Consider the following 22695-nt stretch of genomic DNA (forward strand, 5'->3'; position numbering starts at 1 on the left):
GTTAGAATCTAAATTGCTTTCCTTAAGTTCTCCAGCGGTTTCACATTTTTATTTTATGGGGCTTTTTTTAACTTCAAAAGTGGAGCTGAGTAAGTTTTACTTCTTTGTTATTTTATTTTTCCTTTTCAGTTCATACTGGAGTAATCTTCCTTTCAGGGGTGAGGGGGAGGCCAGATCTCATTCCAATTTGATCCCTTGACTAAATGCCTTTAAGTGACGTTACATGCAGAGGTGCTTGTTAGTATCCAGTTTTCACAATGGTCCTGTTTGGGTGCTTGTCTCACAGTTCCTGTGCCCTATAGCAACCCTATGCCTGTTTCTAATTTGTATTTGGCAAAAAGTCTTGGTTCTTGTTTCAACATGCTATGATTTAGTCTAGGATTACATATTGAACTTTTTATTAAAAAGAGATCAGTCAAGGAAATTCTGTTAATGTTCTGTAGGTTAGTATATCTACCTTCTGAAAATGAAATGACTCAATTTATCTCCATGGGTATTTCTTGCTACTTGAATAGGACACGGTATTATATTACAGCCAGAGAATTAAAAAGTACAAATTCATATATTTTAAACACTTTAATCGTAAAACGTGTACCTACTAGTCTAATTTGAAGTATGAAAAATATTAGACTAGTGCACCAGTATCCTGTATAATTTCTCAAACATTCTCATATTACAGTGAAAACAAATGACATTTTATAAATGACTTTTGGCAGCCTTACATATAGCACCTTCCTGTGTCTGCCCTGTGTTATTGGGAGCCAGCTCTGGGATTGGTGCAGAAAGATATAGGCTAGGAGACCATTTCCTAAATAATACACACCTTACCTCAGAGGAGAGGGAGTCTTCCTGCTTAGTCAGGATCTATATGCAATGCCACAGTGGCAGGAATAAAAACATTTCCTAATGGAGTTTCATGAGAACAGTAAGTTAAATTCTCTCTTAATCTTTTACAGCAGATATTTTTCACAGCATGGGGAACTATAAAGGTTTTGTTAGTTTTAAAGTTTGCGTTTTAGTTTTTCTTGGTAGTGTAAGTCAACATTTCCCTGTGGATATATTGCTTACTTCATTATACTTTATTATACACAGTAATTGATTTCCTCTTTGAAACATTAGTTTTAAAGAATTTCGACATGGATAAAAGATATTGATACACAACCCAGTAAAACAATTTGGCCAAGACACAATGCCAGTGGTACAAAATGGTATACTTGAGTATTTCCTGGAATTAGTGATTAGTAAGTATTAAATAAGTATTAAATTAAAAGTAAGTTTTTTTTTAATTCAAAATACTGGGGCTTCCACTTGTATTAAACACTACAAACAAAGTTTTTGCATTATTTTGTTAAATGATATTAGAAAAAACACCATAGGAAGCTGTTTATGAAAAATGATGCAATATTTGTTCATCGAAAGTACTGAAATATACCAAATTAATTAGCCTTGCACCATTACACTTACTGTGAAAAGGTTAAAGTGTTTCTGAACAGGCTGTAGGGTTTAAAACACAACACATTACTTTCCCTATTTTCCTGCTTTGTTGTACGTGTTCTTGCAATATCGTTTTCATCATAATTGCAACCGTTTCAATATTTTTATTAACATATCTCTGATCATAAATCAGTTTGGACTAGCTGTTGTTATTTCACATTGGCTATGCATTAGTCAAAATGTCTTCTGAATTGACAATATGGGCTGCTGGAATCCAGCCTGTTCAGAAACATTTCATTGGCTCCCGATTCCTCACATAGAGTTCAGCATTTTCATTGGTTCAGCTGTCCAATCAAAACTTGCTCTGCCAATGGTTCAGAAGGGAGGGAACAGGTTTATGAATATGTATGACAAGCTCTGTATAATCACAGCATCTGCTTTACAGAGCCCACCCGGTTACAGCGAAGATGCAAGACGTTGAAATGAAACATATTGTTTAAACACACTTACTATGTATTTTTCTCATGACTGAGGAAGCAAGGGTCACCAAATTTAAAATGCAATACAAGAGTACCAGGGCAAAATACTGTTGAAAACAACAACAGAAGTGGTCATTGCATTCACTTTGCCTGCAAGGTATCTTGCACACTGCTGCACACCAGCTATTAGAAATTAGGCCACTGATAGTCCTTAACAGTGGCCTGCCTGATTTGCAGCAGTGCTCGACACAGGAAATGCATTTTGGGTGGTTTCGTCTTTCAGAACAGCGGGAGGGGAAGCTGGGTCAGGGTTCATTAGAGGAAACTGCACAGCACAGTCACTGGAAATGCAAAAATTGACTAAATCAAACATTGTGTTATATCCAGCTTGGTGTTTTATGCATGATATTTAAGTTTTACTGTACAGTTTAGAGTTTGTATGTTATGAAGCTTCTTGTACTTAGCTGGTTACCGGTGTCTCACTAGTCACTTATGACTATGCTGTATGTGGTAGATAGAGAAATGCCGGCCTGGGAACTGCTAGAAAGACGTGACCAATAAGTCAGTTTCCAATAAAATAAATAAATGAATAAAATAATTCAAGCATATGTTTATTTATTTACCTCTCATGCAATGTGTGTCTGGTGAATAAGCGACTGGATGCTTGATTTTGGGTTCTGGATTTCTCTATGCTGCCTTAGTCCCCCTCCACCTAAAGCCTGTGACAGACAGGCGCAGCGCAGCACGCGAGGCATTTTGCCTCCTGTATCGCTGCCATTGCTTTCATATGGTGTTGGACAGATCAGCGCCAGACGATACCGCTAGTCGGTGGATTAACCAATCACAGCCAAGTGCTGACAACATGTGCTTTCTGGGAAAAATCATGAATGTAATTGTTGTCTACGGAGTTGTCCAAGCACCCATATTTCATAAAAGGACAGGCAAGTTATACATTGCCCCTGATAAACATCCTTCCTGCCTTTTTCATTATTTCTGTATTTCACTACTATTTTTACTAACTGGCTGTAAAAGGATATATTTTCTAATACTTTACTTGCTGACATATTGTCTTTCTTTGCTAAGCTCAGATCACTCGTTTCATACACCTGCATATAGATGACAGGAAAACAACATTGAAAAACAAACCTGTGTTTTTATTTAGTAGATTATATGGGGGGCATTACAGCTATGGCCAAATGTTTTGCATCACACCTTATAGAATTAATAATGTGACATATTGAAACTACATATCGCCTTGTAGTTTTCCAAAAATTGAAAAATGTGACATTTTGAAATCTAACATGAAATACTGTACTGCTATTGTAGTTTCCGGTAGACTTTTGAGATACCATTTTGTAGTTTCTTAGATTGCACGATGTTAAATAAAATATCGAAATTATGTTCTTTTATAGTTTTTTTTTTTGTCTATGTCTGCATCCTAATATTCAACTAGGTGATGCAAAACTTTTGGCCATATATGTAAATTATATTCAAGTCCATAGCCTACGGTGTGGTACTGACAACTACTGCACCATGTAGTGCCTGTGTGTCCGCTCCTGTGTGTCCGGGTGCAGATGGTGGTACCACACTGTGAAAATACCCAGCAGAGTCTCGAGCTTTAGCTACCAATTTACCTATCTGTTAACCGAATTATTGGAAGGTAAATCTGTATAATACATACAATGTTCTATTTCGGAGAGAGTCGGGATGCTTTATGTTGCTATAGTAAGGCGAGCAATCAGGAATACAATATCATTGTTTCTTTACAAATATATAGTATGTGCATCCAGGCCTTTTGTTGTGTATTCCATCTGTTTCTGTGTTTCTCTGCTTCACAGCCATAATGTTTGTGGTTAGTAAAGCAAATAAGAATAATTGTTGTGTTTGTTTTTATTGTAAGACCAATTCAAAGTAACATTACTGATTTGAACAAATGTAAGGTTATAGTTAATGCATACCCCATAAGTAGGGCCCTACCAAATTCAAGGTACATTTTCATAAATTTTACAGTCATAACATTTAAAAAATCTTAAATTTCACGGTTTCAGCTATTTAAAACGAAGTGTGAGAGAATGGTCCATTTGTTTTGAACTGTAAGGTGATGATGCCGCCCCCACAATTGCAAATAACTCGTAGCATTGGAAATCTTGAGTCCCGGCTAGATTATTTTCTGCTCCGCAGTTTTGTTCTTAAGATAGCAAAGTTAAAGAACACATACTGGGATTTAATTGTATTGATAGTTGCTGTCTACCAATGCACAAGGCAATCATAATCTTGTTATGTTTAAAAAAAAAAAAGCTACAACATTTTTTTTTTTCTTGTTAACTATACACAAGGAGAAGCATGCCTGATTAGGCAGTAATATGCTACATGACCTTTCAGTGCATCACCATTTTCTTTGTTCTTTTTTTTCTATTCCTGTAGCTGTGGACATGGCTGGAAGAGCTGCAGAAAGAGCTGCTGGATGATGTGTATGCAGAGTCTGTGGAGGCTGTGCAGGACCTTATCAAGCGCTTCGGACAGCAGCAGCAGACAACCCTGCAAGTCACTGTCAATGTCATCAAGGAGGGAGAGGACCTCATTCAGCAGCTGAGGTAAGAGCGCATCCCTTTGTCACACGTGGCTGCCAGGCAACTGCAGAATGAGAGAGGCAGCAGTCCGTCTGATTTTAATAAGGTCTTGTAGAGCGTTAACTTAATTTTGGCTTGACGCTGATGGCCACTGAGAAGAGTTTGAGGGTATAATAAAAAAAAAAAGTCATGCCATACAAATTAAGGCTATGTACTATAGTTTATAGACCAATATATGAAATGTTAATGTATTACATTTTATATAACAGATTTTTTTTTCATTTACTTCTGCTACTAAAAATTGTAATTGTAATCATAATATTCATCTTTATAGGAAATGCAACTAAAACAATCAGTCTGTTTAAGATGCAGTAGAGTTTCTTCAGATGCTGTCCCTCAAGGCTGCTGTGAGCAGCGCTCTCTCATTAAACACAGTGTTTGTGGGATGATTAGTTGTTTTTCCAAACTGCTTAATATGGCCTGCTTCCTTTGGGATGTCAGTTATCACAGTAAACAAAAATGCAAAGGGTAAATGTAGATTTTATTTGTATGAAGGTTTTTGATCACAATCCCAGATGAAAATAGTATGTTTTTAAAACCAGGATGAACAAGTTCAGATTTGTGAGTAATGCGTCCAACTTTTTAGTTTATTAATAACCATTCTATTATTATTTGTACTTCAGTTGAAAGATGTCCTTCTGTGTTGAGACTTAATAACGTTTGGTCACACTAAATAGATGCAGGGGGGCAATGTTTATTTTAGTATTAATGGCAAAAGTTGCACAGGTGTAATATAGAAAAACAACAGACATAACATTAAAGAACTCACACTCTTTGTAAATTTGGACCTATGTTTCAACATCTACACATGAAGGCCATAAGAGTATCTATTTGTTGAAGTAGTTAAAGGGTCAAGATAAACCAGGATTATTTTTCTAAGCTATTGAAGATAAAGTACTGCACCTTGCAATATTAGTTTGGAATTCTGCGTCATTTGTCAAAGTTAGACTGGATGAGCATTAAGAGTCTGACTTACCTGTACCTAACAATGATATATTTTATTAATCTAATGGCATGCTACTGCTACATTTTACTGGTACAAGTTAAGTTATGAAATTGCACAAATGCATTAACCATGTACTAGTTATGTGGGTGTGCTTTTTCTACGATGAACTTTAATGAAGGAGGGTGACTATTTTATGAGGGGAAGGGGGTGCAACACATACTTTCCTGCCTTTTTGTCGAACATCTGGTGCTCTTTTATTAAAAAATAAGAAATAAATAAATAAATCTACTGCTATAATAACAGAATATGTGCTAAGGGTGGAGTTGGTTTTATTTCCTGAGGTGAGCTGTCTCCAAGTCACCTCTGAATGCATGTTTTTATACAGCGTCTCGTGTTGAGACTGGTTCACTTACATAAGAGGGAAGAAAATTTATGTTATGGCAACTTTCAGATTATTTTGTTAAAACAGCACAAGGTCATTTAAACCCTAACAAAGGAAGTTGTTTGAGTATTTGTCAGTACTTGATATTTAATATATTATTAATAATTATGCTTAACACATTCTCATTATAGTGCTCAACATTTAGTGTGCCATGTCTTTTTAGGGTTCAGCATTTTAGTGGGAGCATCAGAGATGGATGAAGTCATTTTGTAATTGTAATTTGTTTATTGTAGGGATTCTGCCATTTCCAGTAATAAGACTCCCCACAACAGCTCCATCAACCACATCGAGACCGTACTGCAACAGCTGGATGAGGCTCAGGCCCAGATGGAAGAGCTCTTTCAGGAGCGCAAGATCAAGCTAGAACTCTTCCTCCAACTCCGGATATTCGAGAGGGATGCCATTGATGTGAGTCTTTTATCTCTATAAATCTTTTTAAGATGCTGAAGGGACAAAACGTGTTTGTTAACGGAGCAGATTCATCTAGCCTTGTGAGCAAACAAAGCAGACACATCAAGGCTAGACGATCAGTGTTATTTTTAGTTATTATCTTGCTACCTGTATAACAGACTGGGCCGAGCCCTCTAAAGCTCACGCACAGTAGACGCCCAAGTACCCATTAGTTGCTTCCAGCGAGATGGTGATATGAAACACTTGAATATGAAACATCCTGAACATCAAACAGTTTCTTCATCCTGTTGGTTTCAACTGCTCTGTAACCTATTACAATAAGGATAGGCATAACAAACTTCATAACATCATGTATTTAATAAGATTTTGATACTGGTTGGAATTAAAGTGAGCAACACAGTCGTCACCTAATCCAGTTCCATGGGTGTATTCACTGTGAAAAAAAAAAATTAAAAATACTCTCTAGCGAAGTCCTAACCTTCCTGCTTAAAAAGTTAGTTAAAAAGTTTTCAGCAGGGGATGATCTGTAATTTAGCAACCTGCAGGGAGAGGCAATCTGTGTAGAACGTAAAAGTAGTTCAAGGCAGTGCTGTAAAGATATTTTAAAAAATGTTGCCGTTTTGCAGTTTTGAAAAAGTGAATTCAGGGTGGTTATTTATGCTTGTGTGTTTTGTAACAATAGCACTTCACCCTTTTAAAGTATTTCCACAAATAAAAAGAAACATAAATCAAGAAAATAAAAATCCTAGCAGGCAGGGCCGAGGAAGTAAGAAAAGAACATCAACAGGATTATTTGAACAGGCTACGTTTGCATTCTCAATTATAATTTTTAATTTGTAGAACTCATTAAAGCAAAACTATTGATCTTATCTTTAAAATGAATTAAATCCTTTGGGGTTTTCATCCTGCATTGTCAGGCACAGATGGAAATCTTTTACAAGTACCACTGTGCAGCGAGTACAAAAAGATTTCACATTCCAGGCTGTTATAATGATGAGAGAGTAAATTGGTAGAGAGAAAAAATCAAATCTTATCTATAAACTAGCTTAAACCTAGCTTAAATGTAGTATGCTAACTCATACTGTAATTAAATAAAACTCTAGTGCAATAGGTTTTCATAAGAATGTTGTTCTAAGAGCCTTTGTACATGTGGAACTGTGTCCCTTGTGATTCTCCATATCTCCATGGCACATGCCACCTTTTATTTTCAGATGTAGGCACGTGCTCTTATCTGTTACATGTTGTGTGTGTTGTGTCTCTTGTTTGTTCACGTGACACGTCACCCTTTGGCAGAATGTATTGGAGAATGGCATGTAGTATACTGGTGCACGTACACTGTATACATCTTCCATTTATCTAGTGTAGCTTCTACAATTAATATTGTACTAAACTACTGGTACATTTTACAGTCCTTAGCTAAGGGCTGGTAAACACTCAAGTACAAGATCTTCAGTAATACTAACGGTAGACATTGATAAAGTCACTTTGTTGAAATGTCTGTCAACAGCTATGGCCAAAGGTTTTGCATCACCCTATAGAATTAACTAATTGTGCTTCATAAAGTCGAATAAAACATGCTGAATAATGTTACGTTAACATATTGAATTACACACCGCTTTGTTGTTTTCCATATACTTAACACAAAACTGACAACAATTGAAAAATGTGACATTTCGAAATCTATTGTGAAATACTGTACTACTATTATGGCTTCTGGTAGACTTTTGCAATATCATTTTGTAGTTTCTTAGATTACATGGTGTTAAATAAAAGATCTAAATTAAATTATTATGACATTTTTTTTAATTTTTTTTTATTATTACTCAATCCTAAAATTCTAGGTGATGCAAAACTTTGCCATAGCTGGACCGTACCTTCTCTTAGGTTCTTTTTCTGTGTTAAGGTGTTTCTTAATGATGCGATGATATTGTCTTTGCTATGGGGCTGTGTTTACACATTTGTCAAAATATCACAGCGATTCTTTTAGTTATAGGCCCTTGGTCCTTACTGCATTGCAGAGCTGCTGATGAGTTTTGACAAACTAAATTGGCCACATTGGCATTAAATGACTGCATGGCCGGTTCATTGGGCTGTGCGGTCACCCAGCAGGGTGCTGTATGAGTGCAGAAGCGGAACTGAACAGTGTGTGCAAAAATTAAGGGATCTTGGCACATAGTGCATTATTTTTTTTTTTTTAAACTGAAAATGTTATTCTAGAATTGAGCTTTTGTCCCTCTGAATATGGCGTGTATAGATTGTCTGAGCCTTGCGGTTCATTTTGTATATTTATTAACTTGGCCACTGCTGGGACTTTGTTTATCAAGCAATAAATAAATAAAACAAATGCATGGCTAGCGTTTATCTCAAAAAGGGGCAGATTTCAAGTGATTGCAAAATAGTGTTAGGAACCACATATAGTGTCAAACATCTTGGACATGGCTTAGCAAACGATTAATAAATTAGATCATTTAAATGAAAGAGCTCATTGCCTTAATTGCTGGTAGTTAAATGTACAGTAATTTGATCAGCTGAGAGGAGGTTTCTTGTTTAAATTAAGCAATCAAAGATTAAATGCAGTAGATGAAATCACAGTGACTCAGTAGGGGGTTCCTCCTCCATTTTCATTGGGTTTGTGAAGTGTTTGGGGGCTTTGTCTTGTAGATAATCTCTGACTTGGAGTCGTGGAATGACGAGTTGTCCCAGCAGATGAATGACTTTGACACTGAGGACCTGACGTTGGCGGAGCAGAGGCTGCAGCACCATGCTGACAAAGCCCTGACCATGAACAATCTGACGTTCGACGTTATTCACCAGGGACAGGAGCTCCTGCAGTACGTCAACGAGGTGCAGACTTCAGGTAAGAGCACAGAAACCAGGGGCGGCGGACCAATAAATACTTATTTATTTTACCAACTGTACCGACCGTGAAGCCAGTGTGTTTATTGTGCAATGAATGTGTCAGTAGTTAAGGAATACAATATGAAAAGGCATTTTGAAACCAAACAAGGCTTTTAGAAATATGTATCCAGAGGGCACAGTACTTAGAAGTTCAAAAGTAGAAGCTCTGATCTCTTCTTAAGTTATACTATTGATATGTCACATACATTTTAAAATGTTTGTAATGATACTCCGTTAAATTCTCACACTGTTCTATTATTAAAGTACTATTCATATGGTAAAATGTGTAAGTCGTGTTCAATATATGAACATTAAGTTATGTAATATTTATTATTGCTTAAAAATGTGCAGAGTAAAATATTCTGGCCCGCCTACTCCTAACTTTTTCCCAATCTGGCTCCCTTTAAATAAAAAAATTTTAAAAAAAAAATAGTTGAAGAGCCCTGCTCTAACTAAGGCAACTCTCTCTGTCCAGGGTATAGGAGAAACACATGCAAGCCGTTTTACAGCAATTACAGAATAAACCAGTCAAACTATAAATGGGAGAGAAGTGTCCTGAACATTGTATTTAATTTGTAATTTTATGAAAATTGTATATTTTTGTAGTAATGTCCCTTGTTTTCGACTAGTGTGTATATTGTAATGCCAGGAATAAGCTGTTTTTTTCAAAACACCTTTAGTTGTTGACTGATCTACAGTATATTTTTACCAGTGGACTGCTTTAAGAAATATTTTTCCTGAAAACTACAGTATCTCAGGGACTCAAAAAAAAATAAAAAAATGAATTCAATATATTTATGTAAAAATGTTATTTATATTGAAATTACGTTGTTAATAAATTGGTAAAAATTGAAAAAAAACAAACAGAATTGGTCATTTTGAAAAACGGAATTTCCCATTCCCAAGAAAGGAAAATCAGGAGCCCTAAATAAGACAGTTTTACCCATTCCACATTTTACTACGAGCTTGATTAGCCCCAGTGTATTGATAACAAGCTTAGATGTATCATTAAACTCATGACAAAACCAGGAATGGATGAAACTGCTAAATACACACACAGTGCTCCCTCTTTTGTAACGCTGTAGTCAGGAGCCATAGTTAAGAGACATTACTATTTGTGTTCCGCCTTCTAACGAGACTACTAGTGTTACTATAATGGCATTCGGGGGCAAATGTTAGCCATGTACGTACCGCCTTATAACCTGTTCCAACCTTCAGTCTCATAATTTATAACATCACAGAAACCCTAGATATTCTCTCTCTCTCTCTCTCTCTCTCTCTCTCTCTCTCTCTCTCTCTCTCTCTCTCTCTCTCTCTCTCTCTCTCTCTCTCTCTCTCTCTCTCTCTCTCTCTTCCAAGTAGAGAACTATCCAAAAAGACTCATAGCAGTAATTGCTGCAAACGGTGCTTCTACCAAGTACTTAAGGGGCTGAATACTTATGCAACCAGTACATTTCATTTTGTATGTTTTATTTGCAAGTTTTGCTGACATTTAACCTCCTCCTCATATAACACTGTTCAGTTTAACCACTACAGCTTTGAATAAAAAAAGTGTTTGAAAAACTGTTCATACATTTATTTGTAATTCAACCAAACGTGACATTATTGGTAGGGGGTGAATACTTCTGCAAACCACTGCGTGTGTGTGTGTGTGTGTGTGTGTGTGTGTAAAATATGGGACTGATTGCCTCTGAAATGTGTTCAGATATTCAGATGTTTGTTCCATGGAAGCCTTGTGCTCTTCGAGTAGTATATGCAGAATTGTACTAGAAAACCGTATATCGACAGACAAATGATCTGCAAAATTTCACTGAATCAAGCAGGGCTTTAAGGACACACCCTGAATATCATGCTGGCTTTGTTGCTTCGTAACCTTTGTGAAGAGCTTGAGAAACAGATGAGGAAATATATACTATAATCTTTCAAAAACAGCTAAACTGTCCTAATATTGAAGGCAAGCACGTGCTAGAATTCTACCCTTTCCTAATGGTGATATTTGGCAAGATAAAAAAAAAAAGAACGAAACAGCAAAACAAATCAAATTAAGCTGTCATTCTAACTACAGTAGGGTGAGGAGAGGGAATTGGTTGAATGTGAGATCACAAAAGCCTGTAATTTGTGGTTAGGTGCTGTAGGATTTGTGTTTTTACTTCTGTTCCTCTGGGCTCAATGTTACACTCAGGAGTGGAGCTGCTTTGTGACAGGGATGTTGACATGGCAACGCGTGTCCAGGATCTGCTGGAATTCCTGCATGAGAAACAGCAGGAGCTGGATGTGGCAGCAGAGCAACACCGGAGACACCTGGAGCAGTGCGTGCAACTGCGCCACCTGCAGGCAGAGGTCAAACAGGTAATGCACTGCACTATTTAAACTGAATTGATGACTCTTAACAGCATCAGCCTTCTGGCAGCTCCACCGCAAAAGAAACCTTGTACAACCATTGCAGGTCGGCATTGTTGAAAGATGCTGACAAGGTGAGGGATGTGTTTTTTGTTAATAACTGTAAAGGAATTTGGTATAGTCTAGCACCATTCGTAGCTCCAAAATATCATTAAAACAAATAAACTTTAATGTGTATTTTTCAAATGCTGTATACTGTTTGTGTGTGTTTGTCTTGGTGCTGTACATATCAGACTGGATGTTTGTGGACAGCTGCCTGTTACCCCATCCATGATGAATTAGCAGTAATCTCTTTGCTCAGTCAACCATGTAGAACAGATCAGGGGTCTAAGATTAACCCATGGATCAGTTGTGATGGGTACAGTTCTAATCTGTACAGCGCAGAACACAAACACCTAGAGAGACTCAATCAATAGTGAACACATTTTGGTGGTTTTTTTTAATTTTTATTAAACATATTGCACATATCCATAGCAATTCTATAAAAATGTTAAAGGATATCGTTTTCATTATAGTAGTATATTGCTTTCTGCACTATGCGTTGCCATGTGCTTAACTTTAAGCAGCATTTGTTGCCTGGACAGTTTAGTGTAAAATCAATTCCAGTAAATGAATCATCATGATTGCTGTTAGTTGCTGCACAAAGTCATTAGCAGTAAAATGAAACTGTTTAGCTGTGCTGCTGCCTAAACTAATTTGATCTACTGTAACTATCCATCTACCTGTCGGTGTAAATTAACTGACTGTAATAATTTATCTGTATGCACTTATATGAAGGGCCACCCCCACATCCTCTTCTATTAATTCTCTGACACTCCCCCATTTACCAACAAATAATTGACTTTTGCATCTTTTTTGCAAAGAAGACAATGTCGTGTCTTATAACGTTTCTTAATAGCAAATACTCCCTAAATCTTATATAGCGTATACATATAACAAATACTGTAAACATTATTCACTTAATCAAAGGCCACACTATATTTACTGTGTGTGGTATTTGTTTTGAGATTCCTGTTTCTTTCTTTCTATTCACTGCAATGCTAGATTTGAGTAGTTTTACCTTTTTGTTTATTTTAATACACTACATCCTTTGAGTTGTTTCTCCGAAGTCACTTACACTGCACAAACGTTGGCATTATTTATACTAAAAAGTAGAAGTTTATTGTAAGTAATGTACACTTTAAAAATATGCAATCACTTTCCTCTGTTAATATACTGAGCTTGCCCGGTAAATATGCCTTTGGAGAGAAAGACGTTTAATCCTGTAGACCTCCTATAATTTGGAGTAAAAACTGAAACAAAAAACTGGGTCATATCGTTCATTTGCTAAACTGATCAGTTTTGTCAGAGATTACTGGTGTGATTTGAACTTTTAAATCTCACTTAGTACTGGTGCTCTGTTGATTTGAGAGAGATGCTTTGGCTTGTGTGCAGAATGAGTGTATATGTGAAACTGCAGTGTGTGTCCTTGAGCGCTCAGTCAGATGCTGCCTACCAGGTAGTTCTAGGTACATCAGGACCACGGAGTGTGAAGTTTACCCTTTAGCCGATTACCAGCCCCACTGTGTGTTTTCATGTCTTGGCATCTTTGGAGGAGATGCCTTGTCCCCTATGCATTGGGGCTGGAGGAGGTGGAGTGCTGGTGCTCCTTGCAGAGTGACTGTATGCTGTGTGTGTCGGAACAGGTGCTGGGGTGGATCCGGAACGGGGAGTCCATGTTGAATGCTGGGCTCATCACAGCCAGTTCACTGCAAGAGGCTGAGCAGCTACAGAGAGAGCATGAGCAGTTTCAGCATGCCATTGAAGTAAGTGAAGATTGAATTGATCAGTTTTGTTTACAGCATGTACAGTAAGGCCATGACATCTAGTCTGCCAGCAAAAAATGGAGGCAAAGGGATTCCTTCTTTTAATCTTAGCTCTGGATTGCTGTGTGACCTTAGTGTCAAGTTACTTAGCCTTGTGCTTCACATTATAAAAAAAGGAAAAATCAGGATTATTTATAGTTCCGACCTCCCTGTGTGCTCTTTAATTTCTAGAGGTAGTCATTTTTGTTTTTATTTTAAATTGTAAAATTCAATTTTCAGAAACACACATGATATAGTATTTTAGTGATGATATAAGCTAAAAAGCCCATTTATACAGTAGGTATTATTGTTATTATTATTGATGGAAATACAAGTTTGTCTGGGGGGAGGGCAGGACTAAAAAAAAGAACAAAAAAACAAAAACAGTTGTAAAATGTAACAGTGTTTTAAGCCCATGCAGTGCAGTGTTTTCTAAACCGACCATTGTTTCTTCCTCTGTGGCAATCAGAAAACCCACCAGAGTGCACTGCAGGTGCAGCACAAAGCCGAGGCCATGCTGCAGTCCAACCACTATGACATGGACATGATCAGGGACTGTGCGGAGAAGGTGGCCTCCCACTGGCAGCAGCTCATGCTCAAGATGGAAGACCGACTCAAGCTTGTCAATGCTTCAGTTGCCTTCTACAAAACCTCAGAGCAGGTAAGCGTGCTCTCCAGCTGTAAGGCTTTCACTTACAAACCAGTCAATTCCCCCCCCCCCCCCCCAGTCATGCTGGAGCCATGCATTCTGTAAAGGAAGATGTGGTATTACCGTATTGGGCACTCATCAGAGATCCTTGTGCAGATAATTTGAATTCAAAAGCTGGGTGAGACACGTATTTATTATGGTAGAAATGTTTTAATTAAGTTTTGTCCATTATCAGTAGGCTCAGAAATAACAGAAGACAAAGGCAACCTAGACGCGCCAAATGACAGACCTAGAGTAAAGCCTATTGCGGGTTATTGAATTCAGTAGGAACTTAATAACAAAGGCACAAGTATTTTTGTAATAAATATTTTAGTCCTCATCAGTGGATGTTGTTATTTGCTTTTCCCATGGCATATAGCATATCATTCAATGCTTACAGTTAAGGTAATTCTACCATTTCTTCTTCTTCTGCCAAAAACTGAATGCTGAATACTGGTATTTGTAACAACTTTACAATATGACATTCTGGTAAGCTGGTGAAGTAGTTTTATCTATTGAATATGTCAATGTATATTAAAAGTAGTAATTGACATTTATTAGTCAGGCCATATTCACAGCAAGGATTTTTGTAGCGTTTCTGTAATTTAATTCTGTGTGCAGTTCAACCAGGGGGTCAACTCCTGTTTCTTATGACGTGAATGATTTAGAAGAAAAATGGAGGAGGAGGAGAGGAGGAGGGGCTGTGCTTTTTTTTAATATCTTTTTGCCACATGCAGAATTAGTGTATTTTGTGTAGCTCTAAAGGTCAAGTAATATCTCAAAGCTCAATACATACTTTGAGTGTTACATTTGTAATTGTCCAGTAACAAGAAAAAATGCTAAAGCAGTCACTTGCATGTCAAAAATTTAAATAAAACAATAAACATTCTTGCCCTCATGGCAAGTTTCAGCATCCCCCACTGGTGATGCATATAGAACATTATAGTTTTATACAATGTATGGTATAAAAGGGACTTTTTATGGTACTGATGTCTGTAATTTTGGCAGGGGATGTATGTAACATACTGTACTTGTCAACGTTTTGAACTTAAAGTGGTCCTGTTTTTTACTGGGTTAAAAATCTGAGTGTTATTTCATAATTGTGTTCAGTTGGGAGTGTGTTCTCTGATTTCCGGGGCTCTGTTTGCTCAGGTGTGCAGTGTGCTGGAAAGCCTGGAGCAGGAGTACAAGCGGGAGGAGGACTGGTGCGGAGGGGCTGACAAGCTGGGCCCCAACTGTGATTCTGACCATGTGACGCCTATGATCAGCAAGCATCTTGAACAGAAGGAAGCCTTCCTTAAAGTAAGCATATATACATGTACCCTGTAGTCTGCAGGTAAAAAAAAAAAAAAAGGTGGGGTCAGTCTGTGATGAGAGGGTTGAGCTATATAGCTGTCTGCTGTTATCACAGTTGAATTTTAGACCGATAACTTGAGGTTATTTTTACAAAACAACCGGAACTTTGATTGAAAGTCAGGTCCAATCAACTTCCAGCACCCTATTAAAAAACAGTTTGGTCACAAGTTTCTAAGTGGTCAAATTTACAGTATAAAAAAAAGAGTGTTAAATTGTATAAACCTTTCATGCTGCTGCAGGCAGTTTAGTGAAATTCAAATTGAAAAACCAAATAAAACGTAATGTTCTTTCTATACCAGCAGTAAATCTAGGTGTAATCAGTTTTGCCTTAGGCAAGTTTTATTTTAAGGATGTGCTGGATTTTCTTCATGCATTCATGCTCCTCTGCTGTTTTAATGTTATTCTACAAAAAAATCTTCCTTTTAGGCATGCACTTTGGCCCGACGGAATGCCGATGTGTTCTTGAAATATTTACACAGAAATAGTGTGAACATGCCTGGAATGCTCACACATGCCAAAGCTCCAGAACAGCAAGTAAAAAGTAGGTACTGTTTTGAAAAAATTGTTTCTGAGTGTATTGAAAGGGGAAATGAAGGTCTCATAGTATATCTTAGAAACAATATATACTATGATATAAATGTCTGCAAAGCTTTCTGTCCGTCATAAAGATTTGGAACGTGAACTGGAAACAAGAAATGGGGTAAGATCATTTGTTTACTGTTTGCATTTTATCGAATGCATTCATTTCCACCTAGGGGATGCTGGAATTCCAGCCACTGTCACTTTTGGGCAGTTGGTATATAGTGTGGGTACAAGTCTTATCTACCGTTGGCAGTGTTTGAGCCTTTGCTCTGCATTGCCAAAAATCAGTCTCCCAAGATCTAAGCACCAGCAAGCTCAATGTCCTTGTAGGTAACCAACCAAGTACTATATTATAAAAATAATTGAAAAAAGTCGCACACTAGTTATTAAAGCTGTGTGATTATTTTCTCAAGGGAAAGGACATGTGGCCTTGTGGCTGTCCTTTATTTACTGTATAAAACACTCCAGGATTTCTTACAGTTGTGTGCACCTCTTGAGACCCTGCCTGCTGCTGTTTGCGTGACTGCTAAGAACGAGAGGCTTATTGGAATTCACAGCTACCTTTTAGTACCACAGGTTTAAGTCCTGCTGCAGACTTCCAGATTGTGTTGAATGGGGGTTTGATTCCCCTCAGTAAAAACTGACCTTGACAGGCAGCAGCCATTGGCTAACCTAAGATGCCCCTGGCCCCCATCTCCCAGCAGGGGTCACTAAAGCGATGTTTAAGATTTACTGTGATTCAGTAGGGCAGGGGTTTTCAACTTTTTTTGAAAATAGTACCCCTTCTGTCAAAGGTTTCAGCAAAAGCACCCTTCACAATTTTCGCTCACTGAATGGTACCACAGTTGCAATGAAAGGCAGAATAATCTGATTAAACACATTTTTTCCCATTTATTTAATATATAATTTTTCACAACAGTCTGACAAACTTCTGATTTAAGACATAATACCACATACAACTTAATTACATGTCTTTGGATGCACAGAATTAAGACAATATTTAGGAATCTCTTTCTTAAGAAACACTCGTATTCGCTTTCTATTCGACAAAGTCATTATACAGAATACAAAATAGTCTGCACTGTAAATGTTTATCACGTTACCATTTACTTCCCAGCATAATTGTGTGTGCCATTTTAAAATGTTTACAACATCAAAAACATAACCTCAAGATAACTATAATACCTAACAATGATAAACTTTTTTATTATTATTATTATTAAAGCCAGCATAATTATCCAAAGGGACTCTATATAACTTTCTGTCACTTTGCACTTTTTTTTAGACTCTTGTGTTTTCTTCCTTCGTTTTTGTTATGCAAGTAAGAAATGCATCCATTTCAAACACTGACAATATAATCAACCAGCCTCTGTTGCTGCTACTAAAATGCAGCCGCGGTAATAAATAAAATAAAAACCGTTAAAGTATGAGTATTGTGATTAGCCTACTATTTATGTTACCGGAGTTCTTCACTGATACAAGTTGAAAGCAACAAAAATCATGAGCAGCACAGAGCGCTCTCCATAGGCACAGTCGGCAGACGCCTGCTTCACCTATTTAAAAACCACTCAATCGAAATCGCGCATGTGTACGGGTGGAAAATGTGGACGTGATAGATTCTGTGTATTTGTTTTCATCTGCACTTCACTTCACAAAGATTACATAATTATACATAGTGTTTTAGAGAATATGTAATAGTTAAAAAATCATTATTTTCTTTTACTTTCATTTTTATTTGTGCATTTCTGAGTCGTTCTGCTTACCCCCTATGACCCTTAGAAGTACCCCCAGGGGTACGTGTACCCGGGATGAAAACCCCTGCAGTAGGGGATACATTTGGGGGACTGGGGAGTAGACATAAATGCTAAATAAATAAAAAAACTAAGACCCTGATGGTGGTATCTGATGAGGTTGGGTGATGTACAGGACTATAACCGCATGTGTGTTTGTGCAGACATCTTGAATGAGCTGCTGCAGAGAGAGAATCGGGTACTTCACTTTTGGACCATGAGAAAGAGGAGACTGGACCAGTGTCAGCAGTATGTTGTGTTTGAACGCAGTGCCAAACAGGTCAGTGCCAGTAATTACAGCTGTGCTACAATCAGGGTAAATTATTGTTTTTTGTAAGACAACAAATAGAGTATAATCAATTAAGTTGGTTGTTTTGTTGTCAGGGTGGGGACAAGAATAAATAATGAAATAAAAATCAACGATTGTGTGTTTCTTATCAAAATATAATTATTCAAATGTGGCTCCACTATGTGGACACAACGCATTGCACAAATAATTTAAATTTTTGAGTGTATCCGACGGGTATAGTGTACTTGTGTATGTATGTCATGCTTCTGCATTTTACATGCATACATCTAGTGAACTGCTAGTCCCCTTGTGTCATGCAGTCTGTCTTCACATTATGTATACAAAATTACAACCACAATCTGAGATTATCGGTATCTAGGGATGAATGGAGGAACATGTCTGTGTCACTTAGATTTTTACATATAGTGAATGTAGGATTAAAAGTGATCTATGGTTAATTTCCATTATACACACATATACAAGAAATCAGTTTTTAGGAATTAAAAAATGTTCCCTATGTCTGTGTCCCTCATAGTTACTCTGTGTTGGAAGCAGTGCTAGCCCATTCAGTCCATCATTTTTGACCATGGTTTACACTTACATGCAGTACATTTTGTGTTGACATCGTAGCAGGAGTTCTGAGAACTGCCTGCTGTAGAGTGGAGTCTTTTTTTGCATATACAGGATATGATCGCTCGTTGTGATCACTTCAACTTCTTCTGCTGGCACATGTGTGATCAAGGACATTTTTCGAAACAGAATGAGGTTTAAAAAACATTTGGAAGCAAACTTTCCTTTCACTCTGGGCAGTGGCATCTTCTTCACGCTCGCTGTCAGAAGTGACGTAAATGATACAAAACATGACGCAAAGCGTATGGAAGTTAGCGAAACGGTAATGATTCGTCACGTCACGTGTGACCTTTCCTCAGCCCTACCTTAATAACTTAAAATTGCCTAAATAAAACAAAACATTCATTGAGTAACAGTTATATCCTCCATAATTGTAAATAATATAATTTAAAAATAAATGTGGTTTTTGAAATAAAAACAAAGCTACAATGTTAACGGGTCTGCAGTCGGTAGCTGTCCAACAGCACTGGTTATAGTATCATATTTGGCTTGATTCATGGGTTTGCAGCGATCCTGAATTTCTAAAAGAGTACTCTGTCGAAACTGACAGGTTGCATTTGTTGTTGTATTGTTGTCTGTAGCAGAAAATGGACTAGAATTTATTTTGAAAAGTGAATGCATGTGTAGCACGCAGGTGGTACATCAGACTAGGTGCACTTCTGTGATACTGGAGCTCACTTTGATAGTAGATACAAGTAATCCTCTATCTATCCAATGAACCGAATAGAAAATAAACGTCCCATTCACAAGTCCTTCAGTTTGAGTGCTTTGCTACATAATGCAGTTCTGTGACTAATTTTATATTCAAACGATGACTACACTTCGATCCTGGCATGCGCTAAAATGGTGCTGCAGGAAATGAATTACGGTATGCTAAGAGGGACAAGACAGGAGTGTGATTAACATGTGTTAAAAAAATTAATCTCCCAAAAAATTAACATGTTAATCGCAGAAGTTAGCTGCGATTAATTGACAGTCCTAATTCTAACATAACACTAACATGGTCGATTCGCACAGGAGTGAAAAGACACAGGACATCTGAGTTTGACATTTTACAGAAGACCCCAATGTCCTGTAAAAAAAATGCTGTGTGAATCGGACTTTTGTAAAAAAAAAAAAATAAAAAAAAAATACAATAACCTGATTCACACTAAACATCTTGGTTATAAGATGTCTTATCTGACCCAGAGTTAGTGTGCACTGTAATGTAAAGTTTGTATTATTTTCTTTTCACAGGCTCTGGAATGGATCCATGACACTGGAGAGTTCTATCTGTCCACTCACACCTCAACAGGGTCCAGCATACATCACACGCAAGAGCTTTTAAAAGAACATGAGGAATTTCAGATTACTGCAAAGGTAAGCGTTAGACCAGAGGTATACAGTTTAGAGACTAAGGTTACAGCAGACCTGAATGCTTTTGTTGTAGACTGGACTTTGAGAGGTTCACACAACAAGCCTTTATCGGTCCTTACCCATTATATTAGTGCCCTCTTGCTATACATCAGCAAGCCAGAAGTATAATCACTGACAACTGTACAGACATCTGTCAAACCAAGATGTATAAATAATGGCACAATGGTGCTTTTCTATCACCTACATTACCAGCATCATAGAGTAGGATCTAGCAGCAATGTCTTGCATAGCTGCAGTTACTTCTGATTGCATGCATTTAATACCTTTTAGACGTCTACCTAAAAGCACAGTTGTTTTTTCCCCTGTAAACCAGTGCCTCTATTATCTTTTGAATGTATATCTAACAGCAACAGCAGCAGTAAGCTATTCTCTTTAGGGCACAGTAGGCGACTTGGTAATCTAAGCAGGTATTTTATTTTAGACTGACATTGTGCCACTCTGGCAGTATAATAATTTTACGGCTGTTGTAGAGATTGAAATATTTTATTTATGATTCAAGAAGTTTTCTAGTAAGCCTTGTTCATGCAACTACGGCATCTTATTTTTTAGTATTCATTTATTTACAATATTGTTTATGACAATATGCCATGTATTTAAATTATTTTAACAAGTTAAATAATCCCCAGTTGTGCACCCCTACCCCCCAAAAACATATAATAAATATTGTTTTATGTTGCCGGTAAGTTGGTACTGCAAATCTTTGTATTGCTCCTGTCAAATCTTACTGACTCTCGATAATTTAAAACGTAATTTAGACTTTATAAACAAGTCTAATTTTAAGGTAAACTGATACCAGCAAGATATTTCAGTTTTTTATTTTTCTTAAAAATATTTCCCAACATAAAACCAATGTCACCTTACAATAATTGATTTTGAGTTTCAGTGTTTTAAAATAAAATATCAAACAGAATGAAATTTCAATGTACCATTTGTAATTCAGTAATATGAGAGAATTGGTCAGGGGTCTGAATACTTTTGCAAGGCACTGTATATATATATATATATATATATATGCGCATATGCACATGCACACAGGGGTGTGCTATTCGTATCATCCGACGCCCCGGACAGCAAGATTTGTGTGAGGGACAACAAGTTTTGCTGTTATACTTTGCCTGTTTTATTTATTTATTTTTCCTTTGTTCGTTCTGTTGCTAGAAAGACACTTTGGGTATGATTCTAAAGAGCCACGTCAGTTTCTGATAACTGAATTGCGGAAGTCCTACAAATCCTACAAGTTGTTATATTCTACTTTTTTGTGTGTGTTTTGTGCGATGTGGAGGGGGCAAGTAGATTTTTATAGCATTATGTCCCTTGGACAACAAGTATTTTTCAAAAATTGCACCCGTGTGTGTATGTCTGCAGTTCTTCTGCTGTGTGTAGTTTGCTTGACCTGTTTGCTGTCTAATAGAAAATGGTATCACGCTAAGGTCAAAGCATTCTCCTGAAAAGAGGTTTGCTGTTGATCACATGGTGCTGTTTTCCACTGGACGAGTTGGCTTATGTTTAATTGTACAGCATTATAAATTTCATTGTACTTCCCAGCTACAGTGCTGTGCCGTTTTTATTTTCACTGTTAATATCCCCCTCCATTGTATTGACAGCAAACCAAAGAACGGGTGAAATTGTTGATACAGCTGGCTGATGGCTTTTGTGACAAAGGGCACTCCCATGCAGTGGAAATAAAGAAATGGGTAACAGCCGTGGATAAGAGATACAGAGACTTTTCCCTCCGCATGGACAAGTACCGAACCTCGCTGGAAAAGGCTCTGGGAATTTCATCTGATTCCAACAAGTCGGTACGTTGAAGCTTCAAGGGACAGGGCTGTGTGTTTTTTTTTGTGGATCATGGCTGCTCTGTTTTTTTAATCACACCCATTTAACAATCACCGTGTCCTTTATTGCAGGGCAAAGGCCTGCAGCTGGACATCATCCCTGCTAGTGCTCCGGGGTCAGAGGTCAAGCTGCGGGATGCTGCCCACGAGCTCAATGAAGAAAAGCGGAAGTCGGCCCGCAGAAAGGAGTATGCTTGCCTTTTATCCTTATTTTCTTGTTTAGATGAGGATGAGGATTTAACATCATCTAGAACTAGCTAGTTCTGAATAGTTGTATCCTGTGAAATGTACACAATTGGGTTTGTCTGAAATTTATTATAAACATTGGGAGATCTGTATGTCCACCACTCAAAACATAAATGTTTTCTTTTAGATTCATAATGGCTGAGCTTATTCAGACAGAGAAAGCCTATGTGCGGGACCTTCGGGAGTGTATGGATGTAAGTACTGTGGCCTAATGTACTAATAGCTTTCTTTAGTGTTTGCTTTATTTATTTTTTTTTTCAATGGATTAATTAGTTCATGCATGGTGTACTGTAAAAACCAGACCAACTTCATTCACCTTTAATATTAAAACAGCACTTAAAATTTTATAAGAGAATGCAAGAGTGCTTTTTTTTCTTAA

General features: G+C 37.3%; 1 protein-coding gene across 10 annotated transcripts in view; it reads left to right on the forward strand.

Annotated features, from left to right (window-relative positions):
- The window catches only part of LOC117399506 (triple functional domain protein), a 213941-nt gene that overhangs the window by 144422 nt on the left and 46824 nt on the right, over nt 1-22695 (forward strand). For all 10 annotated transcript variants that reach the window (XM_059022279.1, XM_059022281.1, XM_059022276.1 and 7 more), the window contains 13 exons: nt 4338-4507; nt 6165-6339; nt 9004-9199; nt 11423-11589; nt 13326-13445; nt 13954-14145; nt 15325-15474; nt 15955-16069; nt 18065-18180; nt 20056-20178; nt 21840-22034; nt 22143-22258; nt 22444-22510. In XM_059022279.1, the coding sequence (XP_058878262.1) occupies nt 4338-4507; nt 6165-6339; nt 9004-9199; nt 11423-11589; nt 13326-13445; nt 13954-14145; nt 15325-15474; nt 15955-16069; nt 18065-18180; nt 20056-20178; nt 21840-22034; nt 22143-22258; nt 22444-22510 (1902 nt within the window). The remainder of the gene's footprint in view (nt 1-4337; nt 4508-6164; nt 6340-9003; nt 9200-11422; nt 11590-13325; nt 13446-13953; nt 14146-15324; nt 15475-15954; nt 16070-18064; nt 18181-20055; nt 20179-21839; nt 22035-22142; nt 22259-22443; nt 22511-22695) is intronic.

Source organism: Acipenser ruthenus, chromosome 4, assembly GCF_902713425.1.
Source record: "Acipenser ruthenus chromosome 4, fAciRut3.2 maternal haplotype, whole genome shotgun sequence".
Taxonomy (NCBI): domain Eukaryota; kingdom Metazoa; phylum Chordata; class Actinopteri; order Acipenseriformes; family Acipenseridae; genus Acipenser; species Acipenser ruthenus.